This window comes from Stomoxys calcitrans, unplaced genomic scaffold (genome assembly GCF_963082655.1).
Source record: "Stomoxys calcitrans unplaced genomic scaffold, idStoCalc2.1 SCAFFOLD_188, whole genome shotgun sequence".
In the NCBI taxonomy this organism is placed as follows: Eukaryota; Metazoa; Arthropoda; class Insecta; order Diptera; family Muscidae; genus Stomoxys; species Stomoxys calcitrans.
The window spans coordinates 1-18,775 of record NW_026739308.1 but is presented as its reverse complement, the minus strand read 5'-3'; the positions used below and the strand labels follow the sequence as shown (position 1 = coordinate 18,775).

The following is an 18,775-nucleotide window of genomic DNA, read 5'->3' as shown; positions in this document are numbered from 1 at the left end:
ATGCACCTTATATGGGCCTAAGACCCTAAATCGAAAGATCGGTCTAGATGGCAGCTATATCCAAGTCTGGACCAATCTTAGTGAAATTGAAGAAGGATGTCGAAGGGCTCAAAACAACTCACTGTCCCAAATTGCGGCAGCATCGGACAATAAATGAGCTTTTAATGGGCCTAAGACCCTAAATCAGAGGATCGGTCTATATGACAGCTGTATCCAAATCTGGACCAATATTAGTGAAATTGAAGAAGGATGTCGAAGAGCTCAACACAACTCACTGTTCCAAATTTCGGCATAATCGGACAATAAATGCACCTTTTATGGGCTCAAAATCTTACATCGAGATATCGGTCTATATGGCAGCTATGTCCTAATCTGGACCGATCTGGGCTAAAAAAAAGGAGGATGTCGATACACCTAACGAAACTGTCTGTCTTAAATTTCAGCTTAATCGAATAATAAATGCGCCTTTTATGGGCCCAAGACTTTAAATCGAGAGATCGGTCTATATGGCAGCTATATCTAAAACCGAACCCAAAACCTTAAATCGAGAGATAGGTCTTTATCGAAATCTGAACTCATCTGGGAAAATTGCAGAATGTTTTCAAAAAACCTAACGCAACTCACTGCCCAAAGTCGGATAATAAATGCGCCTTTTATGGGCCTAAGACCCTAAATCGGAGGATCGGTCTATATCGCAGATATCCAAATCTGAACCGATCTGAGCCAAATTGATGAAAGATGTGTAGGGGACTAACACAACTCACTGTCTCAAATTTCAATAAAGTCGAATAATAAACGTGGCTTTTATGGGCCTAAGATTCTTAATCGGAGGATCGGTCTATATGCCAGCTACACCCAAATCTGAACCGATCTATGCCAAATTGACTAAGGATGTCGAGGGGCCTAACATAACTCACTGTCTCTTATTTCAACAAAATCGGATAATAAACGTGGCTTTTATTGGCCTAAGACCCTAAATCGGCGGATCGGTCTATATGACAGCTATATCCAAATCTGGACCGATTTGGGCCAAATTAATGAAAGATGTCGAGGAGCCTATCACAACTCACTGTCCCAAATTCCAGCAAAATCGGATAATAAATGTGGCTTTAATGGGTCTTAGACCCTAAATCGGAGGATCGGTCTATATGGCAGCTATATCCCAATCTGGACCGATCTGGACCAAATTGACGAAGGATGTCGAAGGGTCTAACACAACTCACTGTCCCAACTCACTGTTAGGACATCGAAGAATAGGAGACTATAGGACAACTGCTGTGTGTGTCCCGGACTAGCAATCAGAAGGAGTTCCACTTTAGTTTCTCATTTCTTTGAAAAACCTATCTATTTTAGCGAATGTGAACATTCGCAAGTTGTTGTGCTGAAACTTTGCACAGATTCTTTTTTGTCCGTTAGCAGGCTAATTTCGAAGGTAGGCTATATCGGACTATATCGTGATATAGCCCCCATATAGAGCGATCCTTCGATTTAGGGTCTTAGGCCCATAAAAGCCACATTTATTATCCGATTTTGCTGAAATTTGGGACAGTGAGTTGTGTCAGGCTACTCAACATCCATCTTCAATTTGGCCCAGATTGGTTCAGATTTGGATATAGCTGCCATATAGACCGATCTCTCGATTTAAGGTTTTGGGCCCATAAAAGGCGCAGTTATTGTCCGATTTTGCCAAAACTTGAGACAAAATTTGAAACTATTTGACTCAGATCGGTCCAGATATGGATATAGCTGCTATATAGACCGATCTCTCGATTTTTTCCCCGTATTGACTGAAAAATGGCAGAACCTATTTTCTCGAAATTTTCGCATATTGTGTAGGTTGGTCTGGTGGGAAATATAGGCTATAATATTTTTCGGTATGCCAAAAACACAACCTAAAACCAAAAGTGGACCGATCTGGACAGTATAAATATCAAATGAAAGGTATTGGAGAGTAGAATACGAATATGGTATTAAAATTTGAGTCTAAATACCCATCGGGCCGCCTAAACCCTAAAACTCCCCCAAACAGACATATTGGACGTTCATTTCAATATGGGGCTCAAATGAAAGGTATTCGGGAGTAAATTTCGAATCTGGCATACAAAATCAGATCAAAGTATAGGGGGTCACACCACCCCTCAAAAACCCCATTAGACCCATTATGACTATATTATACTTGGTTGAACCGATTTTCTTAAACTTTTCATAGATTGTGTACGTTTGTCTGGAAGGAAACATAGGCTATATAATTTTTAGAAATCGGGTGGGGGCGGACCCTCCCCCTTACCCCAAAAACGCCACCCATATCCAAAAGTGGTCCGGCGGTCACAATAAGGGTATCAAATGAAAGGTATTGGAGACCAGAAAATGAAAATGGTAGTAAAATTTTGGTCCAAGTACTCACGGGGCCCCCCAACCCCAAAACACCTCTAAACAGATATATTCCAAATTCATGTCAATATGGGACTCAAATGAAAGGTATTAGGCAGTAGATTACAAATATGGCATAAAACATTAGGTCCAAGCGATGGGAAGGCGCCCACTCCCAAATTCCCCCAAATTGGCATATTATCCGACCTTGGCTATATGGGACTCAAATGAAAAGTATTACTCCCTAATACCTTTCAAATGCTATGACCAATGAGTGCTTTTCGATTCAAGTTGAGTTTATCAACGATAAGGGACCTTTTTATAGCCGAGTCCGTACGGTGTGCCGCAGTGCGATACCTCTTTGGGGAAAATTTTTTACATGACCATGTATGGTATGGTACCTCGCATATGTCGCCAGCATTAAGAGGGGACAACCACCGCTTTAAATTTTGTCCGAAGTTCTGCCGCAAGATTCGAACGCAGGAGTTCAGCGTCATAGGCGGACATAGGCTACAGTAACACGATATCCACACTCAGGGCGAAGTCTCCCCACCCTAAATAGATATTACAGAGTTAAAGAAGGCGCAGCGGAGCGGGCCCGTTTGTTTATCAAATCGGTTTTTATTTCTCTGTCTAGAATCGAAAAAAGCTTTCCATTCAGTTATTTAAAATGAACAAAAAGCCTTTTTGTATCCACACGTAAAAAAACTCCTTTTTCCCCAAATATGATACCAAATAAAAGTTTTATTCCACAAAAATTCCCCTAAACTCTATTCCCAAACAGGAAAAGAAGAAAAAAGTTCATGCTTAACTAGACCAATTAGGAGAGTTTCTTTTACCAAAATGCCATGACCAATTACATGACTCCAGCTAAAGTTTCAAGTGCACAAAAGTTCAAATTCAATTTGGCTATTGTCGGTGGACGAAGTTTAAGCTGGGAAAATACAACAAAATCCTAACACCCAACAAAACCATAAAGGGGGGACAGCCTTGCATGGGGAGTGCATTGTTGGCGGCATTGGTCATTGACTTTCATAGACAAAACTTCAGTTCAACCCCCCCCCCCCCCCCAGAACTAAGCAGAAGCTCGCGAACAACAATTGTTAGTTGTTGCTGTAGTGGCGTTTTTTTTTGCAGAACAGATTATTCCAACTGATGTTAGTTTTAGATTTTATTTTGTTTTTTCAATTTAAAATATTCAGTTGAGGACCTGTTAATCCTTACTGCTCATGCCAGCCATTGGTACGTGTTTGTGTAGTTGTTGATATTTATGCCATGGTTTGTTTATTTGCCCAGCTATAGTTGCTCTTGGTTTCCTCTCTCTCTCTCTCTCGTCCTAGCCCTCGCCCTAGCCCTGTGTGCACTGTTTATGTCCTTTCGCTCATAACCGGAAATAACACTTTTGTTTTAACACAACATTGCCGTTTCATGCAGTGGGCTGCCGCTGCATGTTCTGCTGTATTTATTCGCCTTTTTGTCGCTGTTGTCTCTTATTCCGGCATAACAATGTAAATTTACTATCGCAGTAGTGGCAGTTTATATACACATGTATATAAAAACATTGATGTTGATGGGGAGTATTAAGTTTACTAGGATACACTGGACAGGGAATGGGCATGGACATTTTTTTTTTTTGCAGACAAAAAGAATACAACTTTGGAGTGGGACGATCTGAACAGACAAAATCTCAAATCAATTTGCTACAAAGATAAAATGATTGGCAAATGTTCGAAAATTTCCTTTAAATAGTGCTAAATGAAATCTTTTTGTAGAGACAAAATTTAAATAGAATTTTCCCTTTAAAAAAATTTTAAAAATTTTTCTTTTAACAAAATTTTTTCTTAAGCCTAGCACTGACTTCGAGTTTTCGCCCGAACAACTGTCAAAACGCACTACAAAAAAAATCTTTTGCAAAACGACTCCGCTGCTCCTTTTTTAACTCTCTAATATGTTTTTAGGGTGGGGACACTTCACCCTGTATGCGGATATCGAATTCGTGCCATTGTAGCCTATGACGCTGAACGTGTTCGAATCCTAGCGAGAACATCGGACAAAGCGGTGTTCCCTCCTAATGTTGGCGACATTTGCGAGGTACAATGCCATGCATGGTCATTTAAAAAATTTTCCCCAAAGAAGTGTCGCACTGCGGGACGCCGTTCGGACGCGGCTGCAAAAAAAGGTCCCTCATTGATGTGTGAGAATTTGCCCCTTCTCGATTGGTGGTGGTAATGTTCTTCTTTAAGGTAAAATTGCCAATTTTGCCCATGAACATTCCACAAAGGAACAGGGGCAAACTTCTCACATATCAATGAGTGCAGTCCGATTCAAGTTTTAAGCTCATTGATAAGGGACCTCCTTTTTATAGGGTAATGTTCTCATTAGGGGAGAGATGGCACCTCAGAAATTTCGATTCATATATGGATATCAAATTCGTGCTGCACTTCCAAATCCCTTTAATTTTGAACCCCATATTGCCATGGCCGTTCAATATGAACCATTTGGAGAGTTTTTTGGGTCTGGGGAGGCCACCGGCACTTTGCACTCAAAATAGATATCAAATTCGTTCTTTATTTCCAACGGTAATGAAGTTAAGTTTAGGGGGTGCTGTAGGGCGTAACTCAAAAACACTTGGGTCCAAAATTGGCTATCAAATTCGTTTTCTACTCTCAAACGCCTTTTATTTGAGTTCCATATTATCGGGTCATATAACCCATTTGATGTATCTTAAGGAGGAAAAGCGCCACATAGACTTGAACGCAAATTTTAATGTCATATTCGTAATCTACTCCTTAATACCTTTCATATGAGTCCCATATAGCCGTGGTCGGCTAATATGCCCATTTGGGGGTATTTGGGGGTGGACGACCTCCCATTACTTGGACCGAATGTTTTATGCCATATTCGTAATCTACTCCCTAATACCTTTCATATGAGTCCCATATAGCCTTGGTCGGCTAATATGCCCATTTGGGGGTTTTTTGGGGATGGGCGACCTCCCATTACATGAAGCTAATGTTTTATGCCATATTTGTAATCTACTGCCTAATACTTTTCATTTGAGTCCCATATTGACATGAACTTCGAATCCGTTTAGAGGAGTTTTGAGGTTGAGGGGCCCGCTGGGTACTTGTACCCAAATTTTAATACCATATTCGTTTTCTGGTCTCCAATTCCTGTCATTTGATACCCTTATTGTGCCCATGGGACCACTTTCGGAAATGGGTGGCGTTTTTGGGGTAAGGGGGAGGATCCGCCTCCACCCGATTTCTAAAAATTATATAGCCTATGTTTACTTCGAGACAAACGTACACAATCTATGAACATTTTAAGAAAATCGGTTCAGCGAAGTATCATATAGTCATAAGGGGTCTAATGGCGTTTTTGAGGGGTGGCGTGACCCCTTATACTTCGATCTGATTTTGTATGCCAGATTCGTAATCTACTCCCGAATACCTTTTATTTAAGTCCCATATTGAAATAAACGGCCAATATGTCTGTTTGGGGGACTTTTGGGGTTGGGGCGGCCCGATGGGTACTTAGACTCAAATTTTAATACCATATTCGTGTTCTACTCTCCAATAACTTTCATTTGATACCTATATTGTCCCGATCGGTCCACTTTTGATTTTGGGATGTGTTTTTGGCATGAGGGGGAGGGTCCGTCCCCCTTCCGATACCGAAAAATTATATAGCCTATGTTTCCTTCCAGACCAAGCTACACAATATGCGAAAATTTCGAGATAAATCCGTTCTGCCGTTTTTCAGTCTATACGGAACAAACAAACCGAATCCCATATATCATTGATTGGCTAATGTGCCCATTTTGGGCGTTTTTGTGGGGGTGGGGTGATCCCCTATACTTCGACATGAATTTGTATGCCAGATTCATTATCTACTCCTGCATACTTTTCGTTTGATAGCCATATTGTCCTTATCGGTCCACTTTTGATTTTGGGTCTTATTTTTGGGGGCGGTGGAGGGTCCGCCCCCTTCCGTTATCAATATATTATAAAGCCTATTCCTACTTTCTGACCATATTCGTAATCTACTCCCGAATTCCTTTCATTTGAGTCCCATATTGTCATGATCGTCAAATAAACCTATTTTAAGGGGTTTTGGGACTGGAGAGGCCCCCCACGTACTTGGACCCAACTTTTATTGTGAAATTCGTACTGTACTCTTGAATACCATTCATTTGAATCTCATATTGTCCCGATCGGTAAACTTTTATTTTTGGGTAGTACTTTTGGGTAAAGGGGACGGTCCGCCTCCCTCCCGATATCAAAAAATTAGATAGCCTATGTTTCCTTCCAGACCAACCTACATAATCTGTGAAAATTTCAAGGTAATTGGTTCAGCCGTTTTTGAGTCTATACGGAACAAACAAACACAACTTGAATTTTATATATAAGAAGATTAAACCCTTAAATTTACAGCTCAACCTAATACGCTTTAAAAATAACTACACTCCGATACTTTCATATTGGTTATGTATGTATGTGTGTTCTCACTTTTTGTTTTCCATTTTTTTTTTTGTTTTTTGTATTTTAGTGGTACGCCGACAATTCCACGTGCACGTGGAAAACACCGAAGTCTTTTTGGGGAATTCCGCATTGATTAAGTGCGCTATACCGGACTATGTGCGTGCATATGTCAAAGTGGCCAGTTGGCAACGCGGTGAGGAGATGCTGTTACCGGATCTGTCGGATGTTGGTGAGTATTGTTGTTGTCGTCGTCGTGGACGATTTTTCATTGTGTTTTTCCCCCAGTCTTTTTTTTTATTTGTAGTAGTATGCGTATCCTTTCGCATAAGTGAACACAGGAATACACATAAACAATCCGTGGAGTATGAATTTTTTATGATTGGGGGAATATTAAAGAATTTTATAGGATTTCTAGGGCATAAACTGTAATGTTAATATGATTTAAAATTATTTTTTTTGTTTTTACTAAGGCAATAAATTTAAGACCATTGGAATGCCATTTTATGTTGTTTGAGAATAAAGCAAGCACAATTTGGTAAAAATAGTTAGGGGAAACAAAAGAATTTACCGAGGTTGAAAAGAGGCATTTTTAGTTCCCAATGCACGATTTGGTTAGTTAGGTTAGGTTTAAGTGGCAGTCAGCCATCAGACCCACTTAGACGCTCCACTGTGTTTCCCCAGCAATAGGAGAAGGAAGATGCCTTCTAGTTTCTACCGTTGAACCATCCAGATTGCTTTAAAAAGTTCAACAACCCAACGGCATGTTCACCGGTCCACTTAGGGCCTTGAAATTTTGCACATGATCTCGATAATACCGCCCTAACGTTTTCCGATTCGGTAGAGTTGTCTTTATCCGTTCTAAAATTGCATATTTTTTAATACTTTTTTTTCGATTCTATCCCACTGTGCGGTGCTGCTCGCTGAAATTTGAAACAGTGAGTTATCTTAAGCCTCCCGTCATCCGACCCAAATATGGTTAGGATCGGACTATATTTAGATATGGGTACCATATAGACGGTGCTGCTCTCCAGAATGCCATATTAGATTTTGTCCATAGATTTGATTACTCTGAAATCATGCTGAATCAGGCTGGAGTCTAAATGGGGCACAGTGCAAGTGCTAAAAATTTCGTTTTCGCCTCCATTTTGCCGTGATGCCAGGTGACAACCCTCCCTTCTTGTCATTCCAAAGAGGAATCATCAGGTTATCTTTGACAAAGTCATTGAAATGCATTAAAGCCCCAACTGGAATTGAATTAAAACCCAAAAATTTGCTTTATTTTATAATGAACTAGTCGGCACGGTGCACTTCCACCAAGACAGAATGCAATTGTATGGTTAGACGCTTAACCTATCGCAAATCTATGCGAGCCTCTAATGCAAATATAAATCTACCATCCGTATATGATACGATTTAATTGACTTTTAGGCGTCCGAATGGGGATGGGCGATATACTAATCTTGAAATTCCATTTGTACGAGTAACACCTCGTAATATTGATATGAGACACAACAAGTAAGATCGTGCTAAATTCGGCCGGGCCGAATCTGATATACCCTCCACCATGGATCGCATCTGTCGAGTATCTCTTTTTAGGCAAAAAAAATTAATAAGGGTGGAGGAGGAGGAGCTATCTAAAATTATAGTACGATTCGGACCTTTAGAAGCAAAATCGGGAAATCGGTTTATATGAGAGCTGTATCAAGCTATAGATCGATTCAGACCATATTGCACACGTATGTTGAAGGCCATGGGAGAAGCCGTTGTACAAAATATGTGCCAAATCGGATGAGAATTGCGATCTCTAGAGGCTCAAGAAGTCAAGATCCCAGATCAGTTTATATGGCAGCTATATCAGGTTATGTACCGATTTGCGCCATACTTATCACAGTTTTTGGAAGTCATATCAAAACACAGAAAACAAAATTTTAGCCAAATCGGATGAGAATTGGGCCCTTTAGCGGCCCAATAAGTTAAGATCCAAGATCGGTTTATTTGGCCCCTATACCAGGTTATAGACCGATTTGGACCATACTTCGAACAAATGTTAGAAGTGATACCAAAACACCACGTGCAAAATTACAACCAAATCGGATAAGAAGTGCTCCTTCTAAAAGCTGGAGAAGACAAGTCCCAAGATCGGTTTATATGGCAGCTATATCAAAACATGCACCGATTTGGCTCATTTACAATCCCAACTGACCTACACTAATAACAAGTATTTGTACAAAATTTCAAGCGGCTAGGTTTACTCCTTCAACAAACAGACAGACGAACGCACAGACGTACGGACGGACGGACAGACGGACGGACGGACAGACGGACGGATATACGAACAGACAGACAGACGGACGGACGGACAGACGGACGGAAAGACGGACGGACAGATGGACGGACGGATAGATGGACGGACGGACGGACGGGAGGACGGACAGACGGACGGGAGGACGGATAGACGGACGGGAGGACGGACAGACAGACGGGAGGACGGACAGACGGACGGGAGGACGGACAGACGGACGGATATACGAACAGACAGACAGACGGACGGACGGACAGACGGACGGAAAGACGGACGGATAGATGGACGGACGGACGGACGGGAGGACGGACAGACAGACGGGAGGACGGACAGACGGACGGGAGGACGGATAGACGGACGGGAGGACGGACAGACAGACGGGAGGACGGACAGACGGACGGGAGGACGGACAGACGGACGGGAGGACGGACAGACGGATGGGAGGACGGACAGATGGACGGACAGACGGACGGACAGATGGACGGACGGACAGGAGGAAGGACAGACGGACGGGAGGACGGACAGACGGACGGGAGGACGGACAGACGCACGGACAGACGCACGGACAGACGGACGGACAGACGGACGGACAGTCGGACGGACATGGCTAGTTCGACTTAACATGTCATGACGATCAAGAAAATATATACTTTATGGGGTTTTAGACGCATATTCCGAGGTGTTACAATTAGAATGATGAAATTAGTATATTTTTTTGATCGTCTTAAGATTCTTAGTCAGTTTAGCCGTTTCGGTCCGCCTGACGGCCTATCTATATCAATAAAACGAGCCAAGTATGGTCCGCATCAGTCCAAAGCCTGATATAACTCACATATTAACCGAACTCCCGATTATACCACTTGAACTTTGGACAGCGCAGTTCTTATTCGCATTTTGCACAATGACTTCTCCTATGACCTTTTACATTCTTGTCAAATATGGTCTGAATTGGTACATTAGCTGATATAGCTCCCATTAAAATCGATCTCGCAAATTTAGTTCTTGATCCCCTATAGAGTGGAATTCTTATCCGAATTGGATGAAATTTTACACAATAACTTATACTCTGGTCTCCAAAATCAAACTAAATATATATGGCCCGAATCGATCCATAATCTGATATAGCTCCAATAGCATAGCATTTTTATCCATTGCCCTTTGATGGGGATATGACTTACACTCACTCCTCTTTTATGCTTTTTTCAATTGAATACCATCCCCTTTTTCCCTACTGACAAGCATATGGTTGAACTAAAGATTTGTTTATTAATGGACCACATCTGAAATACACATGCATGCAGACGATTTTTCATACACACACACACACATGCATATTGCCATGGCGAGATGTGTAAAAATTCAGATGAATGGACTGCTGCTGCTACTGCTTATTGTAGTCTCAACGGGTATCAATATACATGAAACTATATAAATGTGTGTGTGTGTGTGTTTGTTGGCATGTGTATGCTAGAGTGCATTTATAGTGTCCAAATAAATAGTTTTGTTGTTGTTTCGTAGTATATTTTGCGGTGGTCATGGCGGTGTCGGTGTATTTGCTTCCGCCGTATTGTGTTCATGCCTTTTTTTTTTGCTTTTTTTACACATATGAGGTATTTTTTCGCTATGGCAACGTTGTAGTGGTTGTAGTTTTTACTACGCCTTCACTGTATTATCCAGTGGCAGTATCAGTCTCTCAATCCTCTGCAGTAATGGTCAGTTGTGGAAACTGTCTTGTTTTTTTTTTGTTTGCCTCTCATATTTGGTAACGGTGGGTTTTACTATTTTCACTGGTGTTGGTGGATGCGATAGGGGAGAGAAGGGAAGGATATGTCGGTGTTTATCCGTTTGTTAAAATTTATGTTTGCGCATTTTCTTTCCTTCCGGTGCGTGCTTATGTTTCAGTTTCCGACATCTGTTAAATACCTATGGGAGGAGGGAAAGTCAAATTGCATAGCTTAAATGGCTCGTAAATTGCAACATTTAAGTGAAAGGGACAATTTTGAAGAAAAAAGTTAAATTACCAAAAATAATAATGAAATAAAAAACTATATAAACAATTTTTTTCTAAAACGTTTGGAAGAAGGTATTCGAAAGATGTTTCATATCGATTTTCATGAGATTTATTTTTATATTCAAAAGATGTGGCTTACAAAAATGCCCATCCCATACATAACTTCAAAACCAGTTGCACAAACATTCAAATTTGATTTTCAGCTTTAGTGCTGAAGCATACAAAACGCATCTCTGTAAATGCATATGTTTTCCCAGAATGCAAATTTTCTTTTATCCATTCTTTCTAGCACAAACATTTCATACAAAAACTACATTCTTTCAGGCAATATACGATCCAAAGCACCTGCAGTGACACTGAGAATACTCTTTTTTGTATATTTCGAGTCTGCTGTAGATAGGTGAATGGCTAAGAGCCCAGCACGGTGGGGAGAAGTGTGAATAGTGAATACCTTCTCTATTGCTATGATGATGGTGGTCTGGTATGGCACTGCCCCATGGTGATTTCAATTATTTTGTACGGCATACATTTAATGTTTCTGCTCATCGTTTATGGTGACACAACAAGCTGTCTGTCTGTGCCACAGTGCCATTGTATAGTTTTGTTGAATGCCATGCGATACGAAAGGAAACGTATGGCTTTGCTGTTGCCATGGAGTGTTTCGTTCGGTGTTCGTTGTCTCCACTTGGTATTATGTTTCGGACTGCTTGACATTTATTGGAAAATGTTTTCATGTCATCATGTGGGAATTTCATTGTTGTCCACTGTTTTGTTACTTTGGCACACATTTGCTTTCCGTTTTTCCCCCACCGATGAGGCAGAGGCCGTACGTGCATGAATATATATGCCGATGAAGGGAATATTCGAATGGATCGCAAGTAAAAATGTAATAAGTTCGGCCTGTCCGAGACTAATAACAAGTAAAAGCGTGCTAAGTTCGGCCGGGCCGAATCTTATACATCCTCCACCATGGATCGCATTTGTCGAGTTCTTTTCCCGGCATCTCTTCTTAGGCAAAAAAGGATATAAGAAAAGATTTGCTCTGCTTTTAGAGCAATATCAAGATATGGTCCGGTTAAATTATATGTTGGAGACCTGAGTAAAATGTCAGCCAATTTGAATAAGAATTGCGCCCTTTGGGGGCTCAAGAAGTAAAATAGAGAGATCGATTTATATGGGAGCAGTATCAGGCTATAAACCGATTCAGACCATAATAAACACGTATGTTGATGGTCATGAGAGGATCCGTCATACAAAATTTCAGGCAAATCGGATAATAATTGCGACCACAAGAGACTCAAGAAGTCAAGGTCTCAGATCGGTTTATATGACAGCTATATCAGGTTATGAACCGATTTGAATCTTATTTGACACAGTTCTTGAAAGTAACAATAAAAAACGTCATGCAAAATTTCAGCCAAATCGGATAGGAATTGCGCACTCTAGAGGCACATATTGGCATGGTCGAAAAATGTTTACCCTTTGGGGGGTGTTTTGGGGAAGGGGTGATGCCCGAAATACATGGTCCTACATTTGGATATCAAATTCGTATTCTACTCCCAAATACCTTTATTAAAGCCCCATATTGCGATGGTCACTAAAAAATTGCTGTTTGTGGGGTATTTTGGGAAAGGGGCAGACCCCCAGAAAATTGGTCCCGAAAGTGTTTTCTAATCTCAAATACCTTTCATTTGAGACACATATTGACATGGTCACATATTGCGATGGTCAATAGAAAATTGCCGTTTGTGGGATATTTTGGGGAAGGGGTAGACCCCTAGAAAATTGGTTCCGAAAGTGGATATCAATTCTTGCTCTACCCCCAATACCTTTCATTTAAGTTCCACAATGACATGGTCGGTAAATAAGACCGATTAAGGCGCGTTTTGGGGAGTGTGGTGGTCCCCCAAATACTAAGTCCGGAAAATATATCAGCAACGTGCTCTATTCTCATATATCTAGATATCATTTATTTGAACCCCATATTGCCATTGGCCTCAAAAATGGATATCAAATTCGTTTTCTAATCTCATTTAAACTCCTTATTGCAAAAGTCAGCAAATATGCCCGGTTTGGGGTATTGTCCCTAAAAACTAAAAATTTTTAGTTCCACTTTCTTTAAGATCAAAAATGTTTTGGTGAGCAAATACGTCCTATTTGGGGTTTGTTATAGTGGTGAGACGTCGCCTAGACAGTTGGTCCCGAATGTTGATATCAGATACGGGGTCTACTCTCAAATATCTTTAATTTAAGCCCCATATTTCCAAAGTCCGCAAGCATGACCTTGGGCTGAATTTTGAGGAATGGGCGGCCACTCAGTGAGTTGGCCTTGAAAATATATATCGGATTCGTGTTCTACTCTAAAAACCCTCTTATTTGAGCCTCATATTGCAATAGCCAGCAAATACTGCCTATTTGGGTGGTTTGGTAGGGGTGGGGTGGATCCGTAGACACTTTTCCCGAATATTGATGACAGACTCGTGCTTTACTCCCAAAGACCTTTCATTTGAGTCCCATTTTGCTATGGTTGTAAATTTGTCTTCTTTGGGGGATGTTCTCGGGGATGGGCGGCCCCTCAAACACTTGGTCCCACATCTGGACATCAGATTCGTATTCTACACTCAAATACCTTTTATTTAAGCCCCATATTGCCATGGTCAGTATATAAGTCTTGTTTGGAGGGTTTTTGGGGAAGGGATGGACCTCTAGATACGTGGTCCCAAATTTGGATATCAGATTCGTATTCGTACTCTACTCTACCTTTCATTTGAGTTCCATATTGCCATGGTCGGTAAATATGTCCGATTTAGGGGTGTTTTGGGGCTTGGGGTGGTCCCCCTAGCACTTGATCGGACAATTGGATATCAGATACGTTTTCTTATGGTAAATACCTTTCATTTGAGTCCCATATTGTCGTGATTGGTCTATATATATGTTTGGTAAGTTTTAGGGTGGGGCGGCCCCCTTAGTTACCCCATCCGAAATTTGGATACCAAATTTTTAATTTTAGAGTACTATATGAGAGCACACAAAATTTCGCTTAAATCGCACCACCCATCTCCGAGATCTAGCGTTTCTGAAAATTGGGGTAATTAGGAGGGTCCGCCCCCCCTCTCCAGATATAAAAAAATGTAGTACCCTACTTTCATCACAGGATCATTGTAAACCATCTGTGAAAATTTCATGAAAATCGGTTCAGCCGTTTCTGAGTCTATAAGGAACACACAAACAAACAAGCCTACAAACAAACACAAATTGATTTTTATACCCACCACCGAAGGATGGGGGTATATTCGTTTTGTCATTCCGTTTGCAACACATCGAAATATCCATTTCCGACCCAGTAAAGTATATATATTCTTGATCAGCATAAAAATCTGAGACGATCTAGACATGTCCGTCCGTCTGTCTGTTGAAATCACGCTACAGTCTTTAAAAATAGAGATATTGAGCTGAAACTTTACACAGATTCTATTTTTGTTCATAAGCAGGTTAAGTTTGAAGATGGGCTATATCGGACTATATCTTGATATAGCCCCCATATGGACCGACCTGCCGATTTAGAGTCTTAGGCCCATAAAAGCCACACTTAATGTCCGATTTTGCTAAAATTTGGGACAGTGAATTGCGCCAGACCAGTCGACATCCCTCGTCAATTTGGCCCAGATCGGTCAATATTTAAATATAGCTGCCATATGGACCGAACCTCCGATTTAGGGTCTTAGGCCCATAAAAGCCACATTTATTATCCGATTTTGCTGAAATTTGGGACAGTGAGTTGCCTTAGGCCCTTCGACATCCTCCGTTAATATCGCTGAGATCGGTTCAGATTTGGATATAGATTTGGATATAGATCGATCCTCCGATTTAGGTTCTTAGGCCCATAAAAGCCACATTTATTATTCGATTTGGCTGAAATTTGGAGCAGTGAGTTGTGTTTGGCCCCCCGACCTCCTTAGTCAATTTGGTCCAGATCGGTGCAGATTTGGATATAGCTGCCATATAGACCGATCCTCCGATTTGGGGTCTTAGACCCATAAAAGCCACATTTATTATCCGATTTTGCTGAAATTTGGGACAGTGAGTTATGTCAGAATCCTTGACATCCTTCGTCAATTTGGCCCAGATCGGTCCAGATTTGGATATAGCTGTCATATAGACCGATCCTCCGATTTAGGGTCTTAGGCCCATAAAAGCCACATTTATTATCCGATTTTGGTGGAATTTGGAGCAGTGAGTTGTGTTTGGCCCCCCGACATCCTTAGTCAATTTTGCCCTGCTTGGTGCAGATTTGGATATAGCTGCCATATAGACCGATCCTCCGATTTGGGGTCTTAGACCCATAAAAGCCACGTTTGTTATCCGATTTTGCTGTAACTTGGGACAGTGCGTTGTGTTAGGCCCTTCGACATTCTTAGTCAATTTGGCTCAGATCGGTCCAGATTTGGATATAGCTGCCATATAGACCGATCCTCCGATTAAGGGTCTTAGGCCGATAAAACCTACGTTTATTATCCGATTTTGATGAAAGTTGGGACAGTGAGTTGCCTTAGGCCCTTCGATATCCTTCATCAATTTGGCCTAGATTGGTCCAGATTTGAATATAGCTGCCATATAGACCGATCCGCCGATTTAGGGTCGTAGGCCCATAAAAGACACATTTATTATCCGATTTTGCTGAAGTTTGGGACAGTGAGTTGTCGAAGGCCCTTCGACATCCTTCTTCATTTTGGCCCAGATCGATTCAGATTTTCATATAGCTGTTATATAGACCGATATCTCGATTTAAGTTTTTGGACCCATAAAATGCGTATTTATAGTCCGATGTTGCCGATTAACCGCTAACATACTTCTGCAATATCGCACAAATTGGTCCAGATTTGGATATAGCTGCCATATAGACCGATATCTCGGTTTTAGGTTTTGCGGCCATAAAAGATGCATTTATTGTCCGATGTCGCCGAAATTTAGACCAGTGAGTTAAGATAGTCCGCTTCACATACTTCTGCAATATCGCACAGATCGGTCCAGATTTGGATATAGCTGCCATATAGACCGATATCTCGGTTTTAGGTTTTGCGGCCATAAAAGATGCATTTATTGTCCGATGTCGTCGAAATTTGGGACAGTGATTTGTGTTAGGCTCTTCGACATTTTTCTGCATCTTGGCCCAAATCGGTCCAGATTGGGATATAGCTGCATGTAGACGATATCTCGATTTAGAGTCGTGGGCCATAAAAGGCGCATTTATAATCCGATTTCAATGAAATTTGTCACAATGACTCATCTTAGGCTTTTCGACATCGTGTCGTATATGGTTCAGATCGGTTTATTTTTAGATATAGCTACTATACTATTAGTCTTTGGTCCAAATCGGATCATATTTCGATATAACTGCTATGGGACATAAGGTATGAAATTTTCACTGGATTTTGATGAAAGGTGGTTTACATATATACCCGAGGTGATGGATATCCAAAGTTCAGCCCGGCCGAACTTAACGCCTTTTTACTAGTTATATATTAGAAGATTTCATATGTATGTGGTTCTTAAAAAAAGTTTTGTTTTAACTTAATTTTTCTAAATTTTTTTGCAACATAATGGTTTCACAGAGAATTTTGGTCAAACATTTTCTGCTGTACGATTTTTACGAAATGGTTTGTTTCAGTGTTTTTACTGTAATACAATGTCAAAATAATTTTTTTTTTTTATATAATTTTTTTTTTTAAATTTCATAACCTATCCAACATCTCCACCCTATATTGCCTATATCCATAAATTTTCCACTGAACCCTAACAAGTAACAACTTTGTCTATGTGCTGCTGCTGATGATGCTACTGCTTAAGAGCAAACTCATATTCATTTTGTTTTTGTGTCCCTTTACTAGACATATGAGCGAATGTGTACCAACATCCTGCCAAATTCCCCAAAGAGGTTGTTAGAGATTTTATTTGAGAATGCTTAAGCTCTTATGACAATATTGATTTTATTAAAACCCCTACACTACCACTACTAACAAAAGCAGCAGCAGCATCAGTTGAAGTTGTAGTTGTGGTGGCCTTTAAGCGAACATAAAAACCCAAATCCCTCAATTTAAAGTTCTTTTTTCCCCTTTTTCTAACACAAAAAAATGTTTTCCAGCTGGCCGCTATGTTGTCCTATCGGCGTCTGGAGATTTGTACATTCGAGCTGTGCGAACCGAAGATAGTTTGGTGAAGTATTCGTGTCTAGTCACCAACACTCTAAATGGCGATAGACAGCGCAGTGAGGCTGTTATGTTGCAGGTCAAAGGTTAGTATTGGGCCATACAAGTATTTGTGTATTTGTATTCTAATACACTGACATTCGCTCGAACTCACGCCCGCAATGTTGATAATCCTGTTTCATTTCATGTTTCATTTCAGAGCTTAGCAAAAACTTAGCACCACGAACGACACAAAAACCTGTGATGGACATTCATGTGGAACGTGGCAATGATGTACACATGCCCTGTAACATACAGGGCAGTCCTTTACCTATATTCACGTAAGTTTTGTTGTTGTTGTTATTGTTGTTGATGTTCAGGATTATGATTTTATCTGTGTAATGGTTGGGTGGAGGGTTATGTAGGGATTATGCGCCAGGCAGCTGGGGTTGAGTTATTCGAGTTCATTGTCTTGGCAAGGATGTCATGGAGATATTTTAATGATGTGTTTTCCTTTGAGTTCATTAATGTTTATTGCCTAAAAAGGTGCTTTATGCCAGAGGAGAAAAAAAGCATATTTTTGAATGCTTTCTAAGAATTTGTGTGGAATGTCAACGGTTAATTTTAAGAGAATTACAAAACAAAATAATGTGGATAATCGCTGTTTTGCGTTGGATGTTGTGGAGTGGATGGTGGTTCTTCGTAAATGGTTTATTTTAAACTTTGAATCCTGGTAAAAACATCAGGCAAATTTTTCAACTAGGTTATTTTCGTCTTATGCTGGTGAAATTTTTAAGGTACTGTGCCATGTTGAAGGTGCTAGTGCACGAAATCGGATAGTAAAAAATTTTTTATATGGTAAAGATTTAATAAAGGTTTAATGTTGTCGTTTATTATATTTAAATATGGTCCAAATTTTAGAGAAATCGGATAAATAATGCTCCTTCTTAGGGCTTACAAAAAAACAAGTAAACAGGGGCAAAATTCTTACATGTCAATAAGTGCTGTCCGATTCAATTTAAAGCTAATGATGAGGAACCTTCTTTCCTAGGTCAATTCCTAACAAAGTGCCGCAGTGCGACACCTCTTTAGAGAGAAGCTTTTATATGGTATAGTTGCTCAAGAGTGTCACCAGCATGAGGAGGAAATAACTACCGCTGTAAATTTTTTCTTATGTTTATCCAGGATTCGAACCAGTTCAGTGTCCTAGGGGGACATGCTAACCTAACCGCGACGTTGGCCTTCAGATGAGTTATTTGCGACTTAAAACAGCCAATGGCCTTTACATTCTGAGTCGATCGGTCCTATGGACTGAGACGACTTTGCACACCTTTGGGAGCTGAACGGGGGTAGCGATCCTTCACATCTAAATATATAGTTGCAACAAAAACAGTGTGGACTCCTAGCCTTTCCTGGCATATTC

At 40.7% G+C, this 18,775-nt stretch overlaps 1 protein-coding gene across 1 annotated transcript in view; it reads left to right on the top strand.

The window, feature by feature from the left end:
* The window catches only part of LOC131998432 (cell adhesion molecule DSCAM-like), a gene marked incomplete at both ends in the record, with an annotated part of 29,325 nt that extends 11,632 nt beyond the window's left edge, over positions 1-17,693 (top strand). The window contains 3 exon segments of the mRNA XM_059370715.1: positions 6,922-7,083; positions 17,310-17,459; positions 17,573-17,693. Of these exon segments, the coding sequence (XP_059226698.1) occupies positions 6,922-7,083; positions 17,310-17,459; positions 17,573-17,693 (433 nt within the window).
* Between the last annotated feature and the right edge of the window lie 1,082 nt (positions 17,694-18,775).